Below are 27,889 nucleotides of genomic sequence, written 5' to 3' on the forward strand. Positions count from 1 at the left end.
TCTACACAACACCTATTTATGCCTGCACATTATGACGTTTTTTAATAATAATAATAATCCATTTTATTTATAGGCGCCTTTCTGAACACTCAAGGTCACCTCACAAAACATAATAAAACAGTACAGCAATAAATCGATAAAATTAACAACTATAATTACAGTGCAAAAAATCAGGGTACATAACAACTGGTTTTAGATTGCTGTGACCTGAAAAATAGTGATCATGTGGGAAATGGCAGTTGTTAAAAGATGTATTTTCAGGAGGGATTTAAAAATGGAAAGCGAGTCCATGTTGCAGATGTCTGGTGGAAGAGAGTTCCGGAGACGAGGGGCAGAGCAGCTAAAGGCTCTGAACCCCATGGTGGTCAAACAAGCAGGAGGTAAAGTGAGGTGAATAGAAGAAGACGACCTAAGAGTACGGGTGGATGTGTTAATATGAAGGAGGTCATTGAGGTACAGAGGGCACGGTTTTGAACGGCCTTGAAGGTCAGGAGCAGAGTCTTGAAATCAATGCAGTATTTAACTGGGAGGCAATGAAGCTGTTATGATTTATAGAAAGGGTTCTGGTGATGATATGGGTAGCAGAGTTGATTTGAGAGGAAGACCAATGAGAAGAGAATTACAATAATCAATGCGGGATGTGACCAGTGTATGAACGAGATTGGCTGTACTAGCGGGTGAGAAAGACGGTCGGAGGAAAGTAATGTTACGTAAATGGAAGTATGCAGACCGAGTGACATTACTGTAAAACTTCAATTAATAGCCGAGTCCCAAATAGCCACCTATCTCCTGTACTGGCCTGGTGTGGGAACACATTTTGAAAAATAAACGCATGTCCCCATTAAATGTCTGGTCTGGTTTTTATAGAAGTTCTTTGGATGTATAAAACCTCTTAAACCCCTTATTAATGTTTAAACGTATGATCAATATGTCAGTATGTAATGCTACACATCGTTAGATCGTTAGATTCTCCACAATTCAAACAACGAGCCCCAAAGTCTAATTCTTATAGATTTACTGGCGGAACCTGCATGGTACGAGAGAGGAAAGGAAAAAAGGTGATGAATGCCGTTACCTTTGAAGAGCTCGTTAAGTCCGCTGGTTGAGTCCAAATGTGTCCATTCCTTGATTATTTATATTTCTTTAGTCTGTAAGGGTCCACCGATAAAAAAGAATCAAAACAGCTTTTCATAAAAATTTATCCAAGTTGTAAATCCTGTCATGTGAAGTCCATCACTCTCTGTCTGCTAACTTCTCTCATCCTGCACCATGTTGTTTTCGTGGTGTTGATATTATTGGATAAGTTTTGTACAGTAAGTTTTGTGTTTGAAATAAAAAAAACTGTTTCATAGTAGTTTCAGTTTTGTGCAAAAAGGAATTAAAGGCCTGTCCCATATGGACGCCTGGGTTATTATTCAAAGTGTGCTGTCGAGGATCACACCCAGACTCTTGACCGAAGGGGAGGGGGAAATTGGGGAGTTTTCAATTGTAAGAGAAAAACTGTCAGATTTAGCCAAAGTGGATTTGGTGCCAATGAGGAGAACCTCAGTTTTGTCACTGTTAAGTTTGAGGAATTTGCAAAAGAACCAGGATTTGATTTCGGTTAGGCAATCAGAGAGGGAGGTGGGTGGGAGAGATGTGGTAGGTTTGGTGGACAGGTAGAGCTGGGTGTCATCCGCATAGCAGTGGAAATGGTCAGTCATTCTAATTCATAATTATTCTTTATTACGGGCTCACAAAACATATGTCTCATCCATGGGATGACAAGGCTGAAACCCTTACAACAGTCTTATGGCAAGATCTGGTAAGTTTTCAGAGCACTGACATAAACATCAATAAATTCTGAATTCTTAGTCAAATTAAATCCACCATGTGTAGATATTTTATATCTTTATAGAATCTTCAGAATTATTGTCATTACATTAATTTTTATTTATAGCAAAATAAGCCAATTCAAGGTTAGGAGACAACCACTGGAGGCACCAACATCAGAAATTTGCAGGTTCTAGCTGTCGAAAAATTTTTTTCTTATTCCAAATGATACTTTTTACTCTTAATTTACTTGCTATTGGTCATTAACTTGTGACAAAAGACATTTTTGTGCAAAATGTTGAAATGTCTTATATGCTTATCCTCATCATGGTAACATTTCGACTTTTCCCCGCACAATTAAAATATGTCATTCAGAAATAACCAAGATGGCGCCGCAGAGGCCGCCTCAGGATTACGCTCCATAGTGCTTTTTGTTAATTAACGCTGTTTTCTGCCGTCCCTCTAAGAGCTCTTAAACATTGGACTTTCAACTGCTCATACTATTCCACCGCTCTTTATTGACCCTGGAACTTTCCCAGAGTTATTAGTTGGAGGAGCAGCAGCTCTGTTTGGGATCCTCCGGAAGCGGCGCAGGGGAAAACGAGCAGGCGCGCTGGTTAAACTGAGACAGCGGGGATTTCGCACTGCGCTCCCTTCAATCCACCTGGCGAATGTCTGCTCTCTGGTCAACAAAATGGATGAACTGCTGCTCCTCAACAGAACTAACTCAGACTTCTGCAGATCTGCTGCCCTCTGTTTGACCGAATCCTGGCTCACCGAGCGCATCCCGGACAGCGTACTTCATCTACCGGGATTTAATCTCATCCGCGCAGATCGCGAAAGGGAGCTCACGGGAAAAACACGGGGAGGCGGACTCTGTTTCTCTATACATTCCACCTCAGGCCTGTTAGTGAGGCGTTACTACACCTGGCCGACCAGATAGTGGAGAAAAAACACCCAGACTCCCTGCTCATTGTTCTTGGGGACTTCAACAGAGCAAACCTCAGCCACAAACTTCCAAAGTACAGACAGCATATAAGTGTCCCACAAGGGACATTAACTGACACTGGACCAATGCTACACAACATTAAAGGATGCCTATTGCTCTGTTCCCCATGCAGCCTTAGAACTAACTGACACTGTGACATCTTGCATCAGTTTTTGTGAGGACATGTGTGTGCCGACTAAAACCTTCCGCACATACAATAACCAAGAACCTTGGTTCACAGCGAAACTCAGGCAGCTTCGTCAGACCAAAGAAGAGGCCTTCATAAGTGGGGACAGAGTCTTTTACAACCAGGCCAGGAACACGCTGACTAAAGAGATCAAAGCTGCAAAGAGGTGCTACGCTGAAAAGCTAAATAACAGCATCAGTGTGGAGTGGCTTGTGGACACTCACAAACTACAAGAGACCATCCCCCAACACTGCATGTACTCAACAACTGGTAGACGAGCTGAATGGTTTCTACTGTAGGTTTGTTTCCATCTCACACCGGACACAACCTGTTCCAGCTCCTCCCCTCTGGTAGGCGCTACAGAGCACCGTACGCCAAAACCAACAGACACAGAAGCAGTTTCTTTCCACAAGCCATCATTCTGATGAACAGCTGATTTCTGACTCACAGTGTCAGGAACAATTCCTGTGCAATAACCCAGTAACTCTGTCTCTTATCAGCCACCTGTTTACTGGTTACCACTTATTATTTATTTATTCACCATTCTCTATTTCAGTGCTGTTCAATACACCTACCTCAGGTCGTAAGGTCATAGGTCTTATTTATTTTTTCCAGCATCCTTTGCACTATACTCCATCACACTGTGTACATGTGTACATGTATGCATGTATGTGTACCTGTATATCATATCCACCTTCAACATGTACATAATGAGAATAATAGTTTACTCTGATCACTGCACTATTTGTCAATATGTCTATATTGTTTTGTTCATAGTGTGTATATTAGTGTTGTCTATACTGTAGTTTGTGTCTGATTTTATGTTATTATTGTGTTATGGTATTTTTGAATGAGTAAGCACATCATGAGCAACGTACAATCCTGAGTCAAATTCCTCGTATGTGTACACATACCTGGCAATAAAGCTGATTCTGATTCTGAAATATAGTATTTTACATGAAATGCCATATTTGTGTTTCTTTTTTCTTTCTGTTTATGAAGTGACACAGTTCAAATGGATGGCATTTTCTAAAGCTGCACATCACATCTGTATTATTCTGTTTAATGCAGCAGTGGAACATAGAGGGACTGAGCTGGGAGGAGGAGGAATGTGGAACCAAAAGAGTCTCTGTCCCTCGAACAAATCTGTGGGTCCCAGACATCCACATTACAGAGCTGTACGTTCAAAGGATTTTCAGTAGTCTGTGAACTTTCTCAGATTAATGTCCAAATCAGAGGAATTAACCTTGAAGTAAAGTAAAAATCTAAAATATGAACACTTGGAAAGCAATTGTAGACCCTGTAAACCTGAGAGAAGACAGATAAACCTCTCCGCGGGTGTAAAGTCTTATGGTTGTTGATACTAAGGTCAGGAAGCCCTAAGCGCCCATCAATTACATTTTTTTTTTTACTCCATTTTCCCGTGATAACGTGAAATTTTCTCATAATCTCGAGATAACGAATGTTGTTTCCCCATGATAACGGGATAATTTTCTCGAGATAACAAACCATACAGGGGTTGGCAGCCATTGTCAGGTGCGTTTCTTTAGGAGAACTTCACTTTCAAATTCAGTGTCACTGGTTAGCTTAGTTGGTAGAGCGCAGGACTTGCAATCAAAGGATTGTGTCTTTGACTCCTGCTCTTTGCAACATTTCTTTTCTTCTTTTGTGTGTTTTTATTATCCTCTGCAGCAAGTTGTTATGAAGAGATTCAGGGGAATCCAATCACACATTTCCCGACAGCTATTTCAAAGGTTCCAAAATAGCCGTCAGGAAATGTGTAATGTTAAATGGATCCCCTGAAGGAGAAGCACAGGAATTTCCTCTGCCTGGCAATGATGGATGAATTAAAAGTCCATAGGTTGATGGATGTGGACCAATAGCCGTGACGCACACAGTCCAGCATGTGCTTTATTTTATTAGTTAGTGAAACAATGTCTTCATATGAACTTTGAAGAAGAGGATTATGAAATTTTATGGCCTTCTATGAGGATTGAATCACAACCCTTACAAGATAACAAGATAGCTAACCAGTGATACTTACAATCACAATGATATTACCAGTAAGAAAGGTTCCCGCCAACCCCTATGTTAAACTACTGTTTTGTTATCTCAAGATCACGAGAAAATGAGACCGTCATCGCGGAAAAACAACATTCGCTATCTCAAGATCATAAGAAAATTATCCCATGTCACGGGAAAACAACATTCGTACTAAGGATCTATAAGAAATCTTATCTTTGCCCATTTTAATCCATTTTATGCTAATAATAATTACTTTATTTAGAGTATAAAAAGACCAACAGATTTTTGATGAAAATATAATGCAAATGATTTTTTTTAAGAAAAGAGCAATCCCTTTGAGACAGATATGAAACTTTTTGTCTTTTTCCTCTCTTATTAAATTGTCTTTTAATAATTAACTAATTAATTAATAAGTAAAATGTTTTCTCTATTCTACTCTGTTCTTTTTCATCATGAAAGAAAATATAATACAAATTCAGATTTTAAAAAATTAAGACTGTCTGAGACAGAAATTAAGCTTGTTGTCTTTGTTTTTCTCTTTCCTTTTCCTTTATTAATCAAATTTTGTGAATTTGATTAATAAATTAAATGAAAATAAAAATGTTTTTATTATTCTTTCCAGTACGAAAGAGGACACACCTTCCCGAACTCCCGACGTCTACTTACACAACACAGGTCTCGTTTTTGATAGTAAACCAACCAGAGTGGTCACCACTTGCCAATTAATAATCTACACTTTCCCCTTCGATATCCAAAACTGTACGCTGACCTTTGGATCATTTCTACATGTTGGTAAGGCTACTTGAACATATAAAGTGTGAACTTTGAACTGCATGATAAAATGCTTCTCTGCAAAATGTCTTGTGTAAGCAGTGATTAGAATTGACAAATGTTGACAGGGGATTAACAAGGGTATTTTTAGGGCCCGAGTACGAAACGTGTGAGGTCTCCATTGAAACTGAAGGGATGAATTTTAGGGCCGAGCATGAAACATGGGAGGTCCCTATTGGAACTGAACAAATTTTCTTTTTACTGCAAAGTAAGCTCATTTTTGGCGGCCTAAACATGCTCTAAAGCTCACCAAACTTTGCACACATGTCAGAAGTAGCGAAAAATTACATATTTTATGGATCCTGCACATAAGCAGGGCAAAATGGCTCGCTAGCGACACCTACAATATTGGAAAAATTTAGCCCCCTGGCCACGTTCAACTTACATGCACGAAATATTTTGGAAAGCCTCGAGGACTTATACCCTAAACTCAACAGGAAGTCTGCCATTTGGAATTGAAAGTGCAATTTTAACCCATGTTATACCATTTACAGGGTGCGTACGTTAACGTAACATTAATTAACGAGACCATGGCAGCCCGCCACAGTCTAATTTGCTCCACCATAGTCTCAAAATAAACCGAAAATATTTTTACACACTTTTACACTTATAATAACATTACAAACCTCTAAAATTGTGTTTTGTGGGAGCTGCTCTGGGCTGCTGTAAGCTCGCACGCTCACACACTTTGGCATCCGACTCGAGACAACCACTTTTCTTTTGAGGTAACTATGGTAACAGTCTGTTTCTGTCACTCGTTTGTGAGAAAGCGATTAAGCTTGCCGTGCCTAAATTAGGAGTGCACACGTATTAAAGCCTTAATAGTACAGTAACTGAAACGGATCAGAGCGAGCTGACAGGCAGATTAGCGATCCTATCATTTTCTCTCTTTACAAAGACAAGTGTTGCAATATGAGAGTCCTACCTGAAGAGAGGCTGTGAAGTCTTCATGTTGCGCGATATGAGAACCACATACAACATTATTTATCAAATTGGGTCGCACTTGATGAATTTAGCGTGAGGATTCAACGTCTGTACATTATGGAAATAAGATTAATTGGATTATATCATATTCACATAAAGTATAAAACATTTTGCATGTGTCCATTAAAAGTAAAAAAAAAAAAAAAAGTTTATTTAATGTTTAATGTTTATAATTATTTATTCTATTTTCTAATATTTGATTTAGGGTAGCTGTAAAAACAATAAATTAGCTACATTTGTTGACTTTTGTTGCTGTTATTGTTGTAACCTCAGTCTAGATGCTCATATCTGTACCAAATTTGGACAGTCCCACCCTGAACACATTCATATGCCAATATTCACTCAAAGTCATAGCGCCACCTGCTGGCAACAGGAAATGACACATTTTAAGTTGTGATGAACTACTCCTAGCAGGTTGGCCATATCAACTTCAAAACTGTCATTGATGGGGCCATGTTGTAAAATTTGTAAGATTTTGGTTAAGGACATGGTCGTGGCGTGACGGTTAAGTTAAATGTTTCGCCATGACACAGGAAGTTGTTGTAACTTGACTGTACATGCTCAGATCTGTACGAAATTTTACCTGTTCAATAAGAGTCCCACCCTGAACACATGTACATGCCAAATAATTACCTCAGTAAACACTTTCCTGATGAGTTTATGGTCTAATTGGCTAGTTTCATGTCATCTTCAATACAGCATGATGTTCATTTAGTAAATTATGGTCCCATTTAGAGGAAAATAGACCATAAAGCAGAGTGTGTTTCAGTGCGGGATTATCAAAGATTGACGAGTCGTTACCTGTCAATCAGGCTAGAGGCGACTCGTTAAGCCCTGTTAAAATGACAGTTAACATGAATTGCATATCCACCTAGCTAAGCAAGCTAGCTAGCGCCGCACACGGCCGTTAGCTCCGCCGTCTCGTCCAAATATGGGCACTTCTGGGCACTTCCTATTTGCAAAAACTCAACATGGCAGCGACCTATCGGCCAAACTCGGGGCTTCAAAATGGCAGTCCACAAACCAACGGGTGATGTCGCGATGACTACGTCCATTTATCATGTACAGTGTACGGTCCAGACGTACCAAAAAGACTCATGGATCAATGCCCAAATCCCAACAGGAAGTCGGCCATTTTTAATTTTATGGTTATTTTTGGATGATTTATACACTCTGTGCTTTAACAAACTCCTCCTTGAGAATTAGTCCGGCCAACTTCAGATTGTCACTGTCTACTCTAAACCCATTGACAATTAAAAGTTGTACAGGAGTGATGAGTGTGATGAGGTTTCGGTTAACGGCGTGCCTGTGGCGTGGCTTCCAAAATCCATGATTCCGCATAAAACCGGAAGTTGTTGTAGCTTCAGTGTACATGCTCACATCTGCACCAAACGTTATATGTTTGATAAGAGTCCTGCCCTGAACACATTTACAAGCCAAAATTCACCCATAATCACAGCTGCTCCATGCTCAGTTTTTCTGTTGGATCATCTCTGTTCAGCTTATTTATTAAATTCACCTGTGAAAAAAGTGATACAATATTCCATGGATGGGGGTTGACACAAAACTTCACTTCTGAGCTTCTAATAACTCAAAACTAAACTGTACTGTTTAATGTTTTTCAAGATACGGACATAAGGATGGTTCAAGGCTACTCGTCAGAAGAGATTCTGGCGGAGTCCAGAGCCGTGTTGGAGACCAATGGGGAGTGGGAACTCATAGATATCGGCGTTAGCAATTTTACCTTGGTGTTTGGTGGGGAAAGCTACTCTGAGATCATATACTCTGTAAGCATTTTTATTATTCTAGTTAGTCCATGATCACTTATTTTGTATTATAATATCTGTACTCATTCCACACTAATTGCGTACAGTATAGACGAAATACTGATGATAGTTAACAATTCTTGCTTTGAGTATATAAGAAATCGACATAATTAACCATTTTATACTAACACAAAGTTTTAGAGTCTGAAGTTTGACACTTCAGTCAAACTGCAGTTTAAGAATAACACAATTGTACAAAGCTGTTTTATCGCCACTCTCAATTAGTCTGAAAGTTTTCCAGTTGTGATAAACCTTTATCTTTTTTCTTCATACATTGCATTATTGGAGAACAGTGTATATATACAGCACAGACAAAAATCAAGTGTTTCTTCGTATGCATATTGTTCTAGTATGTATCTAGAGTGAACACACTACATACTCATGGAATTAATATGTATGGAGGTATGGATTTGTTTTTAATGACTCTATTAGTGATGGTGTCTGTCTGTCCCATACCTTACCAGTTTGATGGTAGCAATACATAATTGTAACCTGTGGGCTACTTTCAGTCATACGAATTTTACAAAATATATTCAGTGGTTCAGAGTTATTAAAGTTAATATGGGGAAATGCCATCCACAGCACTGTCAGAATATGCAGGATAACACACATACAATGTGACACGAAACCTAAAGTAACACCCCTCATCAGTAAGTGACACCTGTGATCTTATTCCAGAGAAAGTTGAAGGATATGGACATACACATCTTTATGAAATTCACTACTGCACATGTGCTTTTAAAGCTAAGAGCTGCTGCTTAGTTTGACCACACACACATAGGGACTGCTGCAGGCAACTGAACAACAGTGGCAATATCAACAACAGACGAAAGTGTTTATTATCAAATGTCTGGATAGGCACTGTTTCTGTTGAAAGAAGTTCCAGTGAAAGTTGTTTAAAGTGAGTTCTGTATTTAGTTTTATTATGTAGAATAACACTGAATTCACTGACTCTTTTTGAAAAGAGATGGTGCTGTTTTTAAATGCCGACATTCTGTTCACCTCCGTTGGAGTGAAAGCAGAAATCTCAGAGACTAATGTCTCAAAAGCTGTACAAATGAAACCAAAACTGCAGGGCTAATTTCCACTAAAACAGAGGTTTTCGAACTGTGAGGGGCACCAACTGGGCTAGTGCCTGAGGTAAAAGGGAAGTGGTGGTGATGGTGCAGTGGATAAGACAACATGCCTTTGGTTTTCGAATCCACTGTGAGACACCAATGTGTCCCTGAGCAAGACACTTAACCCCTAGTTGCTCCAGATGTGCACAACCTCTGACATATATAGCAATTGTAAGTCGCTTTGGATAAAAGCGTCAGCTAAATGAATAAATGTAAATGTAAGTGGCCGTGTAATCTCCTCCTGGTTGTTATTGTAGTTAATTTGGACCTCACACCAACAAGGTCAGCAGTTAAAACTGCAGTAGTGGCTGGGACTTCCTGGTAAAATGATGGTAAAATAAAATATATAAATAAAACAGACATGGAACATAGTATATACCTAGTAAAGGGTCGATAGTTGGGTTTTTACTAGGGCTGAACAATTTTGGTAAATAATCTAATTGCAATTTTTTTACCAATATTGCAATTGCAGTTTCATATGCAATTAATTTTTAAGCTCTTTAGCTCCTGTATTATTCAAAACGGACAAGCAGTAAATCAGTGTATAGTATGACCAACACAATACTTGTAGGCCAGACCTGTGTTATGATGAAATTAGGTGATGCATGAATTGCATGAATTATTATTATGATTAAATATCAAATTATAATAATATGAGAAAGATATTTAGAGAGTCAAGTCATGGCATTAAATAATATGATATAACATCATCAGGTAGGCCTACCTACAGACCACAAGAAAAACTAAGTTCACCAGTGTGATCTGTATTATACAGTAAGTGCTCAATACAAAACCCACTGTTCAACCACCAATTAATGAGTCCATCTCTCATAAAAAACCTCCAGAAATACTCAGTTTGAGGTTCATTTCTAAAGTTGGCCAACGAAAAGAAAACCAAGTGACACTTCTCGTGTTTAATAGACAAGCTTAGTAATTCTCCGACAACACCGGACTTCCCGTGCAGCCTCCGATGCTGGTGAGCAGCGCACAATTGTAACCAGGCTGTATAACTCAGACAGGCTGGTCCTCTTTCAGACTTGTGCGTTTGGTTTGAAACGCTGTTACGTAAATAGTTCCTGAGCTGACTGGTGGCATAGGTGACATAGGCGCCGATAGCCACAATACGCTTACCTTACGACACGTGTCTTTCTGGTGTGCATTTGTTCCTGTCCGCCAAAGTGATTTCACCCACCACAACCACCAATTTACCCGTGAGTGCTAATCATATCATATCATATCGCGATAATGTCACAAATGCAATTAATCGTTCAGCCCTAGTTTTTACAAGGAGATAAATAACAGGTTTTTCAAGTTTAAGGTTATCATAATTTCCCAGAATTAGATCATAACCAAGATGTGACTTAAAACCAGATTGCTAACGTGCATGTAAAACATACAGTACTTAATGTCACTGTGCTTGTATAGCTCCTTTGTAGTCTTCTGACGACTTAGAGTGCTTTACACTGCTTGGAAACTAAAATGTACTAAAATGTTATTGTTATTGTTTCCTGCAGACATTTTTTCTCTATCAGTCTCTCTTTGATGGTGGCCAGCCTGCTGGAGACAGTGTTATCACTTATATCCAGTCCAGGAGCTCCAGCCAGAACAGTGATGTGCCTCGCTGGCTCAGTGTTCTCGTGTTAAATTATCTAGCTGCTGTCGTTTGTCTTCCTCCAAAGAAAAAGAGCAACCAAATCACTGTCTTTCTCCACTCATCTAAAGGTATATTATTTTATTTTTTGACATTAACTATAAAGATGTGTCTTTGACCAGACAGCTGATTTAGTTTGACTCCCACTTTGCAGGGTTTTAATGGTGAAATCCTTTGAAGCACCAAGTAACATTTGATGCACTAAATAATACTTAATAAGACTGCATGGAAAATTACAGAAAACTAATATTAATTAATATTATATTAATATTAATTTGTTTACTGTCACTTCCTTTGTTGAAGAACTCGAGATGGAGACATTGTTTTATTTATGTCAGTTATTTATGTCAGTGTCTGTTACAGGCCTTAAGCATGAGTGACTTGTGAACAGATATTGTGTCCTGTTTTGTATAGGAAAAGCAGAGACAGGAGATGTTACTTGTGATCGTTCAGCAGGCTGTTTTCTGTCTTTATTAAAAGAATATATCTCTTTTTTCTTCTTTTAAACCACTTTGACAATAATCTTCCTTCTAACAAATTACACATTTTGCATTGCATTACAGCATGGAGTTTAACATGTCAAATAACATATTTTACAAATTATATCCATGTACAAATTTGTTGCTAAGTTCAACAAAAATACTTAAGCTCTCCTAGTCTTAATTGGTACTATGACTCACAGTTACTGCTATTTGCCAGTTGCAAAACCATAGGTCGTACATCCAGTAGCTGTAACACCGTTGAGCCTACTTGTTTCACACTTTTACTACGTTCTCAAATACAAATATTAAAACAATACAGAGGTCTAATGTTACATCATTTCCATCATCTTTAACCTCACCGACACATAGAGTGACTAGACGTCCTGAATTATGAGCAGTTGTCCTGACTCCCTTCCTGTTTGTCCCAAAAATTTGACTAAACATGCGTTTTGATTATAGTCTAATAAAAACATTAAATACTGAACGTTATGTGGTTCTCATGCTACTGCAGGGACTATAGGGTATGGTGGACATAGTGTCAACAGCGTTGTTATAGCCACAAAGTAACATGCATGCTCTTTTCTGCTTTTTGTTTTCTAGTGTAGATAAAAATAGTGGAAGTTACAGTCGCGAGGACAGGCAGCCACAAATGAGAGATCTGACATGCGTGTTGCGCAGACAGATATAGCACCGCACTGATAAAATTAATTAAATAAAATAAAGTGTATAACCAATCATCGTGATTTACCCACTGTCGTGCTTTTTCTAATGACAGACAGGTCAATTTAATGTTGAGTTTTGATTTTCACTTTTACTGTTTGTTGACACGTAACCATTGACCAAAATGGTCAACCAAAAGCACTGAACATACTAATATACTCAAATTGTGCCTTTTTTCAGGCCATTCAGCGACCATTAGGTTTTAAGATTGCAACCAGGTGTGTACAGCTTTTTTGCGTGGGAGTATAAAGAGGAGACACATGATAAAGTTCATTACAAATTAAATAAAAAACTAGATAAAGCCATCAAGTTCATAAAATAACTCCAGCACAGAGAAAGAAAAATAAACATAAAATTGCAACAGTCTGACCTGAGCAGGAACACTTAAGTCACAATATACTGTTAACTACCAACCTATGCGACCAACATGTCATGTATACAGTCAGTCAGAAGGCTAAAATAGTTACAAATGCCTCTTGTGCCAACATTTTTCTTCTAAATTAAATTTTTTTGCTATATTTACCGTCTCTGTTGCACTTGTCACACAAACCGGATGGAAAGTAAACTCCTGCCAGTAAACTTGAGCCAGTCAGATTACAGCAAAATCTAGGATCAGTCCAAGTTGGAAGGGGCTGTCACCTAAGTTACAGCGACTGAGACGGTGGAGAAGCTGTGTACCTGAGAATCTGTAAAAACACAATAAACAAATACAATAAACAGATTTATTAATAAGTGATTTAATTGAATAACTGCATATAGCCCCTTTAACAATTGTGACATTACATTTGTAGGTGTCACATGTCAAAGTGTAGTATGTAGTGATAACACAACAGTGCCTTTGTATACAAAAACAGTGTATATGGTATAAGAATGTGTCTTGTGTACATCATCATTATATACTGACTTTGCTGCCGTAAACTTTACTTTTGTTGCTGCTCTGAAAACAGTTAGTTATAATAAAATATAAAAAATGTATTATTGTTCTAAATATATTCTTTGTTAAATAACATTATTTAGTAATGAAAAACCAATAAGAGTATATATAAAGAACAGAACCAATAAATAGTATAAAAATGTATCAATAAAATCCTAACAATATAAAATAAATACAATATAAACGGCAGCAGGTAAAGACAAAGTTTATGATAATTATCAATAATAGCAATCAAGTCCATCTCTGGGATGGATCTGTAATTAATTTAATTTACTACTTATAAAGATTAAACATGACAATTAACTTTAATCTTGTTATTTTTAACAAAGTTTTGTGTTGTAGTTTGTGTTATTCTAAATTTTGACACCAAGATTAAAAATTTTAAAGAAAATGTGTAACGGTCATTGATCTAATTGGTTAGATCAGGGGTTCTTAACCTTTCTGGCAGTCCGACCCCTTTCTGAAGTTGAAAATATTGTGCCTGACGTCATTTGCATTTTTTCCCATTGTCCGATGTCTAATGAATGGAGAGACGGGCCCTCAGTTGTGCTCACGGAAGTTTACAGTTGCTTGGATTGCAACAGTCTGTCCCCAACTCATCCTAAAATAAGCCTTAAACCGACCATCATTAAGACGAAGCCCCTGGACCTGGCTACTACTAAGTTTTCAATCACACTTAGAGCATGCTATTTTAGCTCAAGCTAAGATGCTTTCATTTTAAAGGAGACCTATTATACTGCTTTTACAGTCCTATATTGTAGCTCTGTGACTCCTGTATGGCAGCTTTTCATGATTCAAAGTTCAAAAAAAAAATTTTTTTCTTATACTGATTCTTCGTATAGGCCTTCATTTCAGCCTCTGTCAGAACAAGCTGTAGATGCTCCTGTCTCTTTAAGGCCCCCCCTCTCAAAGCCCACTGTTGTTTGATTGGCCAAGACCTGAAGCATGTTACCAGGCTGTTGTTCCCCTTCGAGGGAACTCGAACTCTGGCATGTTTGAGACTACGAAGAGAAAAGTACAACCACGAGAGGAATTTTCTTACCTGGAAGGAAATCTGCAGCGCGATATCTCCGAGGGCGTCGGGACAGCTGAGGCCTTTTCCCAGTCCCCGTCTGCTGACTCCGCCTCCCCTCTTCCCCATTCAGGAGCCCGTTTCTCGGCTTCTCCCGCCTGAGGTATGAGTCCGGAGAGGCTCACACAGTCTGATTCTGAGGAGTTAGACGTGCTTAGCATCATAGAGGATGACTTCCGGGAGCCGGGCCGACGTCATCAGTCTGCGCCCAGCTATGATGAACTAAAGGCGGGCAGCAGTAAACTAAATGAGCGTTTTCTGCAGCACCACGCACCACCCCCGCTCCGGTCCTTGCCATTCTTTCCTGATTTGCACAATGAGTTGTGTAAATCATGGAATAAACCCTTCTCTGCACGGCTGACTATTTCCCCTCTGCTGGATTACAGCAATGTGACAGAGATTAAGCAGAGTGGCTACGGAGCGATGCCTCGGGTTGAGGACGCATTAGCGAGCTACCTTTCTCCCACCCTAGCGTCATCCCTGAAGCCGCTGGTCTGGGTCCAGGACGGCGACGGCTGAAGAGAGACGAGCTCAGCCCTCGTCTAGCTCCTACCATCAGGGCCAGTGTCGCTTCCCATGGTCCACCTCAACAAACCTCCGAGACGCGAGGAGGCGCTCTCGCCAACTGATCTGACGACCATCATTCAGTCTCGGCGGGCCCGGGGAAAGACGTCCTGAGGTTTCGAGTAGGGGGGCCAACTACCACCCCCACGCCTCCTACCCCCCGAGGGAGGATGACCAAGGTCCCCTCCCTTGCGGTGGCTCAGGCAACAGGCGCTGTTTTCCCGCCGTTTCGGACATGCTAGCCACCAGCGAGCTCTCACCGGTCTGCCCACCTCGAGGGGTTGCAGTCGGAAACCCCGAGGGGCTGGTTCCCTTGGCGGATTTCGCAGAAACATGGCAAAGCCTTGCGAACATTTCCCCGTGGGTCCTGCGCACCGTAGTGGATGGCTACAGGCTGCAGTTCCGGGTCCACCCCCCCGGATTCAACGGGGTGGTCTGGACTGCGGTTCACTCGGAGCAGAGCCAGGTGTTGGGACAAGAAGTTCGCTCTCTGCTGGAAAAGGGGGCCATAGAACTTATTTCCCCATCAGTCAGGGAGTCCGGGTTCTACAGCCAGTACTTCATAGTTCCCAAAAAGATCTGCGGTCCCTGAACCAATCTCTGAGGAGATTCAGGTTCAAGATGCTCACCATCCCCGCCATCGTCAGTCACATCCAATCCGAGGATTGGTTTGTCACGATAGATCTGCGAGACGCATATTTCCACATCTCCAGCCGTCCCTCTCACAGGAAGTTCCTGAGGTTTACCTTCGGGGGCGTGGCGTACCAGTATCGGGTTCTTCCGTTCGGCCTAGCACTCTCCCCTCGCACGTTCACCAAGTACATGGATGCAGCTCTGGCCCCGTTGAGGCTCCAGGGCATCCGCACACTGAACTACATCGACAACTGGCTCATTTTGGCTCAGTCTCGAGAGTTAGCATTTCGGCATCGAGATGTCGTCCTCGCCCACCTTCAGCGTTTGGGGCTGCGGCTCAACGCAAAGAAGAGCGTGCTGACGCCCACCTAACGGACTACATTCCTAGGGGTGGTGTGGGACTCAACGACAATGCGGGCCCACCTGTCGCCTGCACGCGTCGGGTCCATGGTCCAGTGGTGGCCTATTTGAATCACCAGGGGGGTCTGCGCTCGCGCCCATTATGCAAGCTGGCACATCAGATCCTCCTGTGGTCCCAGCAGAGACCGCTGTCTCTCAGAGCGATGTATATCCCTGGAACCCTGAATCAGTGAGCAGACCTGCTGTCGAGACAGGGGCTGAGGCCCATGGAAGGGAGACTCCACCCCGAGGCACTGTCCACTGTGGTTCTCCCTCTCGCCCCCAGCCCCGCTAGGGCTGGATGCCATTGTGCAGACGTGGCCAAGGCTGCGTCTGTATGCTTTTCCCCCAGTTGCTCTGCTCCCGGGGGTTCTGTCCGTCAAGACGGTGTCAGCCTGCTGTTAGTAGCCCTGTTTTGGCCGGCCCGAGTATGGTTCTCAGACATAATCTCGCTTCTGGAGGGCCCGCCGTGGCAGGTCCCTCTGCTGTCTCAGGCAGAGGGCCAGGTCTTTCACACTTGCCCCACCCTGTGGAGACTGTGGGTCTGGCCCTGAGGGGGCCCAGTTCCTTGAGGAGGGCCTGACGGCGGGAACAGTCGAGACGCTGCATTTTAAGTCATAAAATGTGAAAAAGCATAATAGGTTTAAAGGGACTGTATGTAAGTTTTTCAATGAAATTAATCAAATTTTCATTGCTTAATTGTCAATGGGCTCGAAACTCACTTAGAAATGAAGCATACGCCTGTTTTCTCCGTTGCTTGCATGAGCCACTATTCTGCTTTAATGGGGAGACTCCAGGTCGGATTCACACCAAGCAGGTTCAGATGATGTCGAGTAAGAACAAAGTGAGCATTAGTAAAGCTGCAGAAACATAGAGAAAGTCACGTTAGCTCGCCGGGTAACGCCGTGCAGTTGCTAATGTTATCCAGTGCAAAGTTATATGGCTTTCCACATTACTCCACCAACTAACGTGACCCATGTTACTATCCTGTGTACAACTGTTTATTTAGCCTGCAAGAACGGATGTAACGGTAAAAAGCAAATGTGGAGGAATTTGTTTACTAACATTAGCCTATAGTGATGCAGCCAGGAACAGCCAGCTAATGTTACAGTAGGATTAGTGGATTAGTTCAACCTGCAGCTGATAAAACTATTACTGTAACGTTGCAGTAGGGGTTTACCTGAGTTTCCAGTATATTGTGTGAAGCTGTCTCCCTGTGCCTGTCTATAGCTGTCACTGTGGCTTTTTCCAGGAGGATTGTGCCGATATGCGGCTGGCTGCGCTGAATGAAGTAACGTTACGGAGCTGCTGATCTGATCTGCCTCTGAGACGGGAACGTTGAAGAGAGCCTGAACATGTCTGAGTGAAAAGCCACAGCCTGCATGCTTGTGTTCCTGCGTGTATTGCAGGATTTCTGTATGAAAGTGGCTGTGTTTCGGATTATACTCGCACATGAGTTCAAGCGAGCATGCGTACGAGCACGCGCCTGGTAGCAGTCTTAAAACCGCACCACTAGTGGCTGCTGGAAACTCCATAATGCCCCCTTTAAAGAACCATCATTTAAAATGTGTGTGTTGCCATTTAAGAGTTAACTGGAAACATACTGGGAAGAGATTATTCCCAACCCTTGTTGTCCAAGGTTTCCTCAATGGAATTGCCTTCATTAAAACTGCTCGATAGTTTTTTACCTCGATTAATCCATTAAACACGGGGTAATTCTGTGAAATCGTATTCTATATGTTATCTTGTATTTCCACGCCATGAATTTCCACTGCTATGATGATTCTCCGCTATATCTATCGATCAGGCCAGAAGATCAGGAACATCCTGTCTCAAAATGCTGCTGGTCCACACATTTATTCCGAGAAGCAGGATAAGAGAGTATATTTCTCCTGTTCTAGCCTCGCTACACTGGCTACCTGTGAAATACGGAATAGAATTTAAAATTGTTCTGCCTACCTACAAAGGGTTAGGTTAAATGGCCAGGCACCATCTTACCTCAAAGAGCTCATTATACCTCACTAGAGCACTGCATTATCAAAATGCAACTGTAGTGCCTAATGTCTCTAAGGTTAAGTGGTAGCCAGAGCATTAATTTATCAAGAACCTCCATTATGGAAATGGGTCCCAATTTCGACAACATCACCACTTTTAAGACTAGGCTTAAAGGTTTAGTGTGTAAGTTTTAGTGACATCTAGTGGTGAGAGTTGCCAATTACAACAAATTGCACCAGCCCCCTCCCCTATCCAAGCCAGTACTATAGCTATGGTGCCTGAGACAGGACAAAAGATGTCGTGTATGAGATAGAGAGTTGCCAGTCATAAAATTAGGCTTCTTAAGATAGATATATTAAGAAAGCATATTTACTTAATTGTTAAGTAAAACCATATATAATTGTGATTATTATTGTTACTTGTTCATTAAACCACAGCCACATCAAGAAATAAAGTGCTACATGATGTCTTATACTCCTGTAATACATTATTTTACTGTACTGTAATCATACATTTTGTAACATCTTAAATTAAGAACATCTCAAAACTATTTAATCTAGTGCATCAAGTATGACCACTGACAGATAACAGGAAAATGTAAGCCTTACTGTTTCTGCACCACAGTCCATTATAAACCACATAATACATGACGTTTACAAAGGCGTTGTCAGGTGAGGATCAAGGCTCCTCTTGCTTTGCCTAATTAGATAAGCATAAAAATATTACCAAAATATATTTTTTATTTTTTGAAATACAACAGAAACACAAAGCAGTTCTGACAATTTCAGCTAGTGGTAAAACGGTGCAACGTTTTTAATGGGCAATGTGAATTATTAAATTATCGCGTAGTGTGCACAGTAGCGAAGCAATATCCAACAAAAAAAAACTTTTAATGCAAATTCAGAAAGTATTCATTTTTGGACACTTGATAGGCATACGGTCTTGTTATCGTGTCACCATTAGCAGTAAAAAGACATACATGTTTTCCACCAGGGCAGTAAAATGTGATGTTTAGCTGTGGATCTGAACTTCAATGTTGTTACTGTTTTATAGCAAAGCCATAACAGAGCGCTGGAGAATAACCACATGAAATTACAATCCAACTACAAATTCTTTCTACCAGGGCAGTAAAAGTATAGCTGGCTTATCTGAGCTTCAATGCTGGAAGTTACTATTTTATTGCCAATTACTGATCAGCTGATATATACTAATACTCTTTGTCAGGTAAAGCACATATTTGTTATTAAAACTGCTGGTAATTTATTATCATCCTCAGTTGTCTCAATAAATTGTATCAATTATTATCATCCTTATAAAATTTTTAAAACATCATATTCATCACGTCAATGCATTTCACACAATTTATATGGCTGGGCCCTGTTTCAGAAGGCGGGTTTAGTGAAAACTAGTATGAGTATGTTTAGCCCGAGATGAGGGAAACTCTGAGTTTTCGGTTTCAGAGACCATGATCAGATTAACCCTAGATTAGTGACCTTGGCAATTTATGCTGTGAACATAAATTACTCTCTGACTCCTCCCCTCCAGCGGAGCCTGAAGTGGCTGTCTGACATTTTCTCAATCATACTGTCGATATCAAAGCACATATTGGAACGCAATTACGTCTTTAGAAACATTGATATCACGGTTAGATAGGCTATTAGTTTTCTTTACCCAACGTGATAGAACTTTTATGATCAATCTGTCATCAATGTATGGACAGAGAGTTATCTTTGGACATCGTGGATTTATTCTCAGCGCAGAATAAAATCTAAAAGCTACACTGTCCTTCTTGTCTCTGAGGCTATTAAGGCAGATGTCAGGTTGGCAACAGTTGCACTAAAACACTTAGGCCTACCATGAGCTACATTGCTGCAGTAATCTCTGTTTAAACTAATCTGTATAAAACTGATCAATGAACCATTTGGTTTAATGGTTATTATTTGTTGTTGTTAAACCTCCCGCCACCGGGGTAGCCTTGGCACTGTCAATTTAGCTGCGCAAGATTTGATTTAATCAAGGTCCAACCTTTTTATATATAGTCTATGGGTCCAACAATGCACAGGTGTCGCTGGCCCAAGAGATGGAAGCAAACAGGTTTTTTTTGCAATGTGGAACGAGGAATGACAGTGGAGTTATTGTATTTCCTTTGATTTTATACCTATGAATGTACTTGCAATATTGGACATTGGATCATTAGTGCACGCATCATAAATAACACAATCATCCAGTCCGCAACTGTAGTGGCCTTTTTGATAGGCAAAGGGTCCCTACACACTGATTGGAACGTTCCTATTGTAGTTATCAACTGGATATGATGTGAATATTTCAGAGTGAGGATGACTGTGGTGCAGCTGAAACAAATAAATGTAGCCTAGTTTAAAAGTGAGTTTTTCATTATTAGCTGCATAGTCTAATCAATGGATTCCGGCATCACCAACATCTCAGCGAGATGAATAAATAGGCCTGTAGCCTATGTAAAATGAATGTAATGAATGTCACACCACTCCCCCGCACCACCATCTTCAACAGTCACCTTCCCCGACTGCTACGCTGTCACCCTCCCTCTCTGACCCCTCACCTGCACTCACAATTTTATGAAGAGGATGTGTGCCAGCTCTTCCAGAGGCAGAAGATCATGAAAGCTCCTGGCCCCGACGGTGTGTCTCCATCCTGCCTGAAAATCTGTGTAGACCAGCTGGCCCCCATCTTCTCACAGATCTTCAACAGATCACTGGAGCTGTGTGAAGTTTCCTCCTGCTTCAATCACTCCACAATCATCCCGGTCCCCAAAAACCCCTCCATCTCTGGATTAAATGACTACAGGCCTGTCGCCCTGACATCTGTAGTCATGAAGTTCTTTGAAAGACTGGTGTTTCACCTGAAGGACATTACCGGCCCCTTGCTGGACCCCCTGCAGTTTGCCTACAGGGCTAACAGGTCAGTGGATGATGCTGTCAACTTGGGTCTGCATTACATCCTGCAACACCTCGACTCTCCAGAGATATATGCAAGGATCCTGTTCATGGACTTCAGCTCGGCGTTCAACACCATCATCCCGGACATCCTCAGCACCAAACTCACCCAGCTCACTATGCCAGCCTCCACCTGTCAGTGGATCACAAACTTCCTGACTGTCAGGAGTCAGCAGGTGAAGCTGGGGAACATCACATCGTCTGGTAAATGATGAATGAGCAACGCTGAATAAAATGTAATAGTCTATTGTTATTGATCCTTCCTCCACTCCTTCGTTTTAACATTAATAGCCTATCATGGTCCGCGTTGGTACGCATTCATATTTCTAGCTCCACCCGATTAAAATGGAGGCTCTGCCTTTATTTACCCGTTGCCATGGTGAATCATAGTATCAGAGCTCCATTGATGATGTCTTTTTTTCATCCCCACGCACTCACTTCCATCAGGTTCAACATACTCAGAGTTGATTGGACTAATTCTGATCAGCTTTTCTGAAACCGAAAACTCGGAGTTTCACATCTCAGGCTCAATCAACTCAGAGCTTAGAGTTAAGTTCAGAGTTTGTTAAACCTGCTTGCAACAGGGCCCTGATTTTATCATAACCCAAAAACATCAAACTATTGTATCTGCAGGCTCCTGTGGTTAGGCAGCAAACTGCTATGTATTAAACCTTCAAACCAAAGGTCATCTTCTATCATTCTAAATGTTTTTTATAACAAATAACAGTAGGCTACATAAAGCATTTCCAGAACATTTTAAAATTTTCAATCATTTTGAGTTCATTTAAAAATCATGATCACCATATAGATCTAAGATTGCTTGACTGATTAAGCAATGGATATAAGCAGTTACTATTAGAAATACTATTAACTACATATTTAAACATTAAGATACTGAATTAAGGTTAATTTTGTTTTTTAACAATTTCATATTTGTGGCTACACAACAATACCAATTGACACGCACCCACACACGCGCATCTATACACACACAGACACATTATGTGAAGCAGGCATATAAATGCACCTCTATTATTCCACAGGAATATTAGGTATAATTTAGTTTAGGTATAATTTACATAATGTATTTGATTAATACATTAATGTATTCAGGCAATTCAGTATTCTGTTGCTTGGCTGTGTGAAGCTGACGGTTGTCTTTACTCATTTGGCATCTTGCTTCTGAAACAAAAAGCAAAAGTATTTAAATAACATTTATTTTAATCATAACTGCAACCCAATGCCACAATTTAGAGTGAAGGTTTTTGTTGATTTTCTAGTGTTATGTATTCCAATAACACCAAAATAATTAATACAATTTATTTCCTTTTGAATAATAAACAAATTATTAATGAAACTATGTCCCTCTCCTTGGTGCAGTCATTTATTCTAAATATATACTTGTAGCATAGAAAACATGCACATTGTGGGATAGTTTCCTTTGCTGTTGCCTGCTCCTGTGATAAACCTAGTGAATACTAAAGCGTGATTTATACTTCTGCGTTGGGTCTACGCTGTAGGCTACGCATGTAGCAGGGTTAGGGTTGAGACAAATGTTGACTTAAATAAAAGAGTTTTCAAATGTTTTTTAAAGGAAAAGACTGTGGAACATAAGTCTACGGGAAGAGCATTCTACAATGTCAGAGGCACCCTTTGAAATGCACAATCACATTTTGTTTTCAGTGAACCATGTGGAACAACTAGTCAGCCCTGGTTTGAAGACCCAAGTGGCCTGGAGCTGATGTAAGTAAATTTTTTTATTACACACTACAAGGACTACTACTACCACCACTACTTGCCCAAGGACACTTCAACACGCAACCAGGGGGAGCCAGGGATTGAACCGCCGACCTTCCGATTAACGGCCAACCCGCTCTACCTCCTGAGCCACAGCCCCATGTAAGGGTGAAGCTGGTCGGAAATGCAGCCAGGGGCCTGACCATGCAGGGTTCTATATGTGAAAACGAGCACCTTAAAGTGAGTCCTGAAACTGACAGGCCATTGTAACGACGACAGGTTTGAGTCTGGCAATGTTTCTTAAATTAAAAAAATATCTGTGGTTCAAAGCTTTGATATGTTGATCAAAGTACTTGGCTTGGTCAAACATACTGTAACACCAAGATTCCTGAGGTCAGCCTTTAAATAACATTTGTTTTAACATGTATAGCTGACAAAAGTGACATAATACGCTGCAAACACATAGGCTCTGTTGACTGTCTCCATCAGCAGTATGTTTTATAAAGTCACCGAAAAGACACAGAACAAGTCTTGTGGGCGTTTCCACCCGCCAATAGAAGTGATTGAATGACGACTATTGCTTTTTTTTGGCCCATGCTTGTAAAATATCTACTATGTTTGCGTCTTGTAACTGTTTTGGCGGAAAATTGTATATATATACACACACACACACACATATATATATATATATACACACACACACATGTTAACCTATTTCCTTATTATTAATATACTCTTTATTAGTCTGTTTAGTCATTATATCTGTACACACATGTAGGGTTTAGGTCAGAGCTGTGAGATTGTTTAGTGTTTTCCCCTCTTGTTGTTCCTCTCCTCGAATGTTCATTCAAGGCTGGGAGAGGATCTCTGTTCTCCAAAACATAGAAACCTAGACTGTGTAAATGGCATAATCATTTACTCACCTCTGCTCTGGGCCAGGTGCCCGAAGCTGCTCTAGGTCTCTCGACCAGCTGTATATGTGTTATAGTACTTCTCTGTTTATTCTCTTTTATTAATAAATTCCTCAAAGACAACAGTTTATTGTTACTCAATTATTTGCTTTATCCCTCACCAGCAATATACAATTTCCACGACAGTAACGTAATAATATAACATATTGAAACCAGGGAAGAAGTCTTTGGATTGTGCATTAAGTTCATTGTATGTAAAACCACCATTTTCCCCTCTCCTTTGCCTTTCATGTCTCTGTACAGTCCTATCAAAGCAAAATGCCAGCGTTTTAAGAAATATTTTCCAATTACTTTACATTCAGATTGCACTTTAATCTCGAAGCTGTGTCTAACAGTATCCAAAATATTCTTTATGTTGGTTGCAGCCAACAGGGGTGGTGATGGTGCAGTGGATAAGACACATGCCTTTGGTGTGAAAAACCTGGGTTCAATCTCCCACTGTGACCCATCCACCAGTGTGTCCTTGAGCAAGACACTTAAACCTTAGCTGCTCCAGAGGTGTGCGACCTCAATTGTAAATCGCTTTGGATAAAAGCCTCAGCTAAAATGAATAAATGTCTGAGTATCCTCAAATTAAGCAAATTTAAGGAAGTCTGAAACTGTCACAAATAACCCTAGTACAAGATAACTCAAAATAGGTTTCTGATAAATGGAAATATATTGCTCTTATGTGAACATGTGCTAATTTTTAATTATTAAAAAACAGGATTTAAATATGTTTGTTTTAGGTTTGATAATACACCTATAGCTAAGACTCTTCAATCGAAGATAATTTTTCATCACAAACCCGTAATTTTACAGGAAGTTTTCTTTTTTAACCCCATTAAAAGGTGTGAACGCCTGTCATTTAACAATAAATTAAATATTACCTTTCTGTAATTTTACCACTTTGGGGCAATTATATGTATGTATATATGTGAAATTACAGTAATTATGGCTGTTTTCAATGATCAAAACTGTGTTTTGACAGTTTAACAATACTTGTAGACACTATATACTGATGTATTGTAACAGTTTGTTTACGTGAAAAACCCCAAAAGTTTCCTTAAGATAACAGAAATGTTATGGTTATTCACAGCTACATGTTTTTCATGTTATTTTACATTAGACATGTAAATTCATAGTTTATTTTTGTAATTTTTTTGATATTTTCATGTATTTCAGAAATACAGGAAAAATCTGTGAAGTAAAAAGGAATAAAACTGTCAAAGTACAGATTTTTTTTACAGTGTCCCACACCTTACCAGATTGATGGTAGTAATACATAACTGTGTGGTCTGCTGAACGCAGGCGGACCTCTTGGCAACTTTCATAGCAGTTATACCAATATTACTAAATGTAGTCAGTGGTGAGTTTTTAAAGTCAAAATGTGAAAATGCCATAAACATCACCGTCAGCATTTGCAGGATAACACACTTACATGTGACAAGAAACCTAAAGTGAATCCTTTAGCAAACGAATTCAGAAAGAAATTAAGATAAATCTTGAAGCGTGGTACTTGTTTCTTTTCACAAGTTCATTCTAAGACGTAGGCCTATGTGGTGAACCTCCTGATCTGCAGTTGCTTCCTCATCGCAGTGGACCTCTTCAGCGTCCTGCTGCCTCCCCACAGTGTGGACCGATCCTCTTTCAAGATGACCCTCATCCTGGACTACACAGTTTTCCTGCTCATCATGAACGAGCTGCTGCCTTCCACCGGGGACACGACACCTCTCACCAGTGAGTGACACCTGTGATCTTATTCCAGAGAAAATTGAAGGAACATGCATAGGGCCTACATCATTATGAAATTCATACAGGACTTAATGTGACCGTACACGTATAGCAGCTTTCTAGTCTTCTGACCACTTAAAGTGCTTTTGTTACATGTCACGTTCGCCCAATTCACACATATTTAATATACTGATGGCAGAGGTTTCCACGCAAGGTGCCAACTGCTCATCAGAAAGAAATTCAACATTAATCTGGGGTTCAGTATCTTGCCCAAGGACACTTTGACATAGAGGGTGGGGGGAGCCACGGATCGAGCCACCAATCTTCAATTTAGTGGGCAACCTGCTCTTCCTCAAAGCCACCGCTTGGAAATTAAAAGTGTACTGAAATTTTGCTGTTGTTGTTTTCTTGCAGTCATTTTCTTCTCCATCAGTCTCTCTCTGATGGTGGCCAGCCTGCTGGAGACAGTGTTAATCACTAGTATCCAGTCCAGCAACTCCAGTGTGGTGCCTCACTGGTTCAGTGTCGTTGTGTTAAAATATTTAGCTGTTGCTGTTTGTCTCCCTCCAAAGAAAAAGAGCAACCAAATCACTGTCTTCTTCAACTCATCTACTAGAGGTATATTTTATTATTTTATTTTTGACATTAACTATAAAAGATGTGAGATCTTTGACCAGACAGCTGATTTAGTTTGACCCCCGGTTTGCAGGGATTTGATGGTGAAACCATTTGAAGCACCAAGTGACATTTGATGCACTAAATAATAATTAATAGGACTACATTTTAAGTTAGAGTGAACTAATATTAATTTATTTGGTGTCACTTCCTTTGTTGCATATCTTGAAATGGTGACTTTCTTTTATTTATGTCAGTTATTCTGTCTAAGTGTAGTATGTTGTGATATCACACAACAGTAGAGGTGTAGAGAGAGAGAGAGAGGGAGCAAGCAAGGAGGTGCTGCACAAATATATGCTCCTCAAAAAATCTCCTCAATCAAAAATGATTTTAAATTTAAATCAGACTGCGGTAAATGGAGGCTATATAAGAGATTGGTATGCTAATTCCAGATGTAGAGGGAATAACCAATTATTGTCAAAATCATAAAATCTCTCCAGGTGAACTAAATGATTTAATATGAGTTTGTTAGGTCTAAGGTGGGCTAACGTTACACAGCTAACTCACCACAGGAGACACAAAGTTAGCAAACTGGACAGCAGACTTACCTTGAGGTGACAAGGATGAACCCGATTTATTTTTCCGCTGCTGGTTGAAACAAGGCTACAGTCCTTTTTCCTTGTTGTCTCTACAGATGAAGTTGACGCTAGCTAGTGTCCTGCAGAGGGCTCTGGTGCCATGAATATCCTTTCCATTCACGGGAGAGAATGTCGCCACCTGCTGGTAAAGCTAGTAAATTGCTCTCAAACTTACACATCTCTGTTTACAGATCTCAGCGGGACACAGTGGACAAAATTCCACAAATGTGTAAAAGGGAGGTTACAAATGTCACGTGACCTGCAAATTGACAGGAAGCAATCCGCAAATGTGTAAAGACAGTTTTGTGTGTAGAAATGGAACCACAAATGTGTAAATCACACTATGTATGTGAACAAAAAAGATCTTTGTACAGATTTAATTGTGTGTATATGCAAATCACACTGTATTTTTGTGGATATGATTTTACACAACACAAATGTAAAAATACATGTTTTAGGTTGTGAGATATTTGTGTATATGTTTATTTACAGATCTCCACAGTACACATTGGACAAAATTCCACAAAAGTGTAAAAAGGAACTTACAAATGTACACATTTGTAGATTTTCCTGTGGGTTACAAATATTAAAGTCCATTTAAATCTTCCATAAATACTTAGTGTTAAAATGTTGCATCTGATTCAGGTTGGTGGGAAGCACATTTTCAGCAGATATTTTATATGTTAGTAACTAGCTATTTTACAAGTTTACATTAGAATTCAAGAAAGCTGTTCTTTGTTTTTGACAGACATCTGACAACATCTCAGTGAGTCATTTTCCGAGCGTCTCTGGTGATACAACTGAAGTGAAAGCCCCTCCAGACTGAGCAGAGATCTCATGGCCATCCGCCACCAGATGGACGACCACTTCCAGGGAGCAACACCTCACAGGAATGGCAAATGATCGGGAGGGTCAATGACCGTGTGCTGTTTGGCTTGTACATTGTCTTTATCATTGTCAGCTTCATCACCATCATCAGTATCTGGATCTATAACAACTCGTACGAGGCACGAGCTGCCTAG

General features: G+C 40.2%; 1 protein-coding gene across 1 annotated transcript; it reads left to right on the forward strand.

Moving 5' to 3' along the window:
• Positions 1-274: 274 nt before the first annotated feature.
• On the forward strand, positions 275-27,889 carry LOC119901350 (5-hydroxytryptamine receptor 3C-like). Its single transcript, XM_038716981.1, has 6 exons — positions 275-380; positions 8,454-8,635; positions 13,088-13,102; positions 25,434-25,620; positions 26,029-26,232; positions 27,723-27,889. Exons 1-6 carry the CDS (start codon positions 275-277, stop codon positions 27,887-27,889), a joined length of 861 nt encoding a protein of 286 aa, XP_038572909.1.

This window comes from Micropterus salmoides, unplaced genomic scaffold (assembly GCF_014851395.1).
Source record: "Micropterus salmoides isolate LMB-PRFRI ecotype aquatic unplaced genomic scaffold, ASM1485139v1 Ms_hic_scaffold_13, whole genome shotgun sequence".
Lineage (NCBI taxonomy): Eukaryota > Metazoa > Chordata > Actinopteri > Centrarchiformes > Centrarchidae > Micropterus > Micropterus salmoides.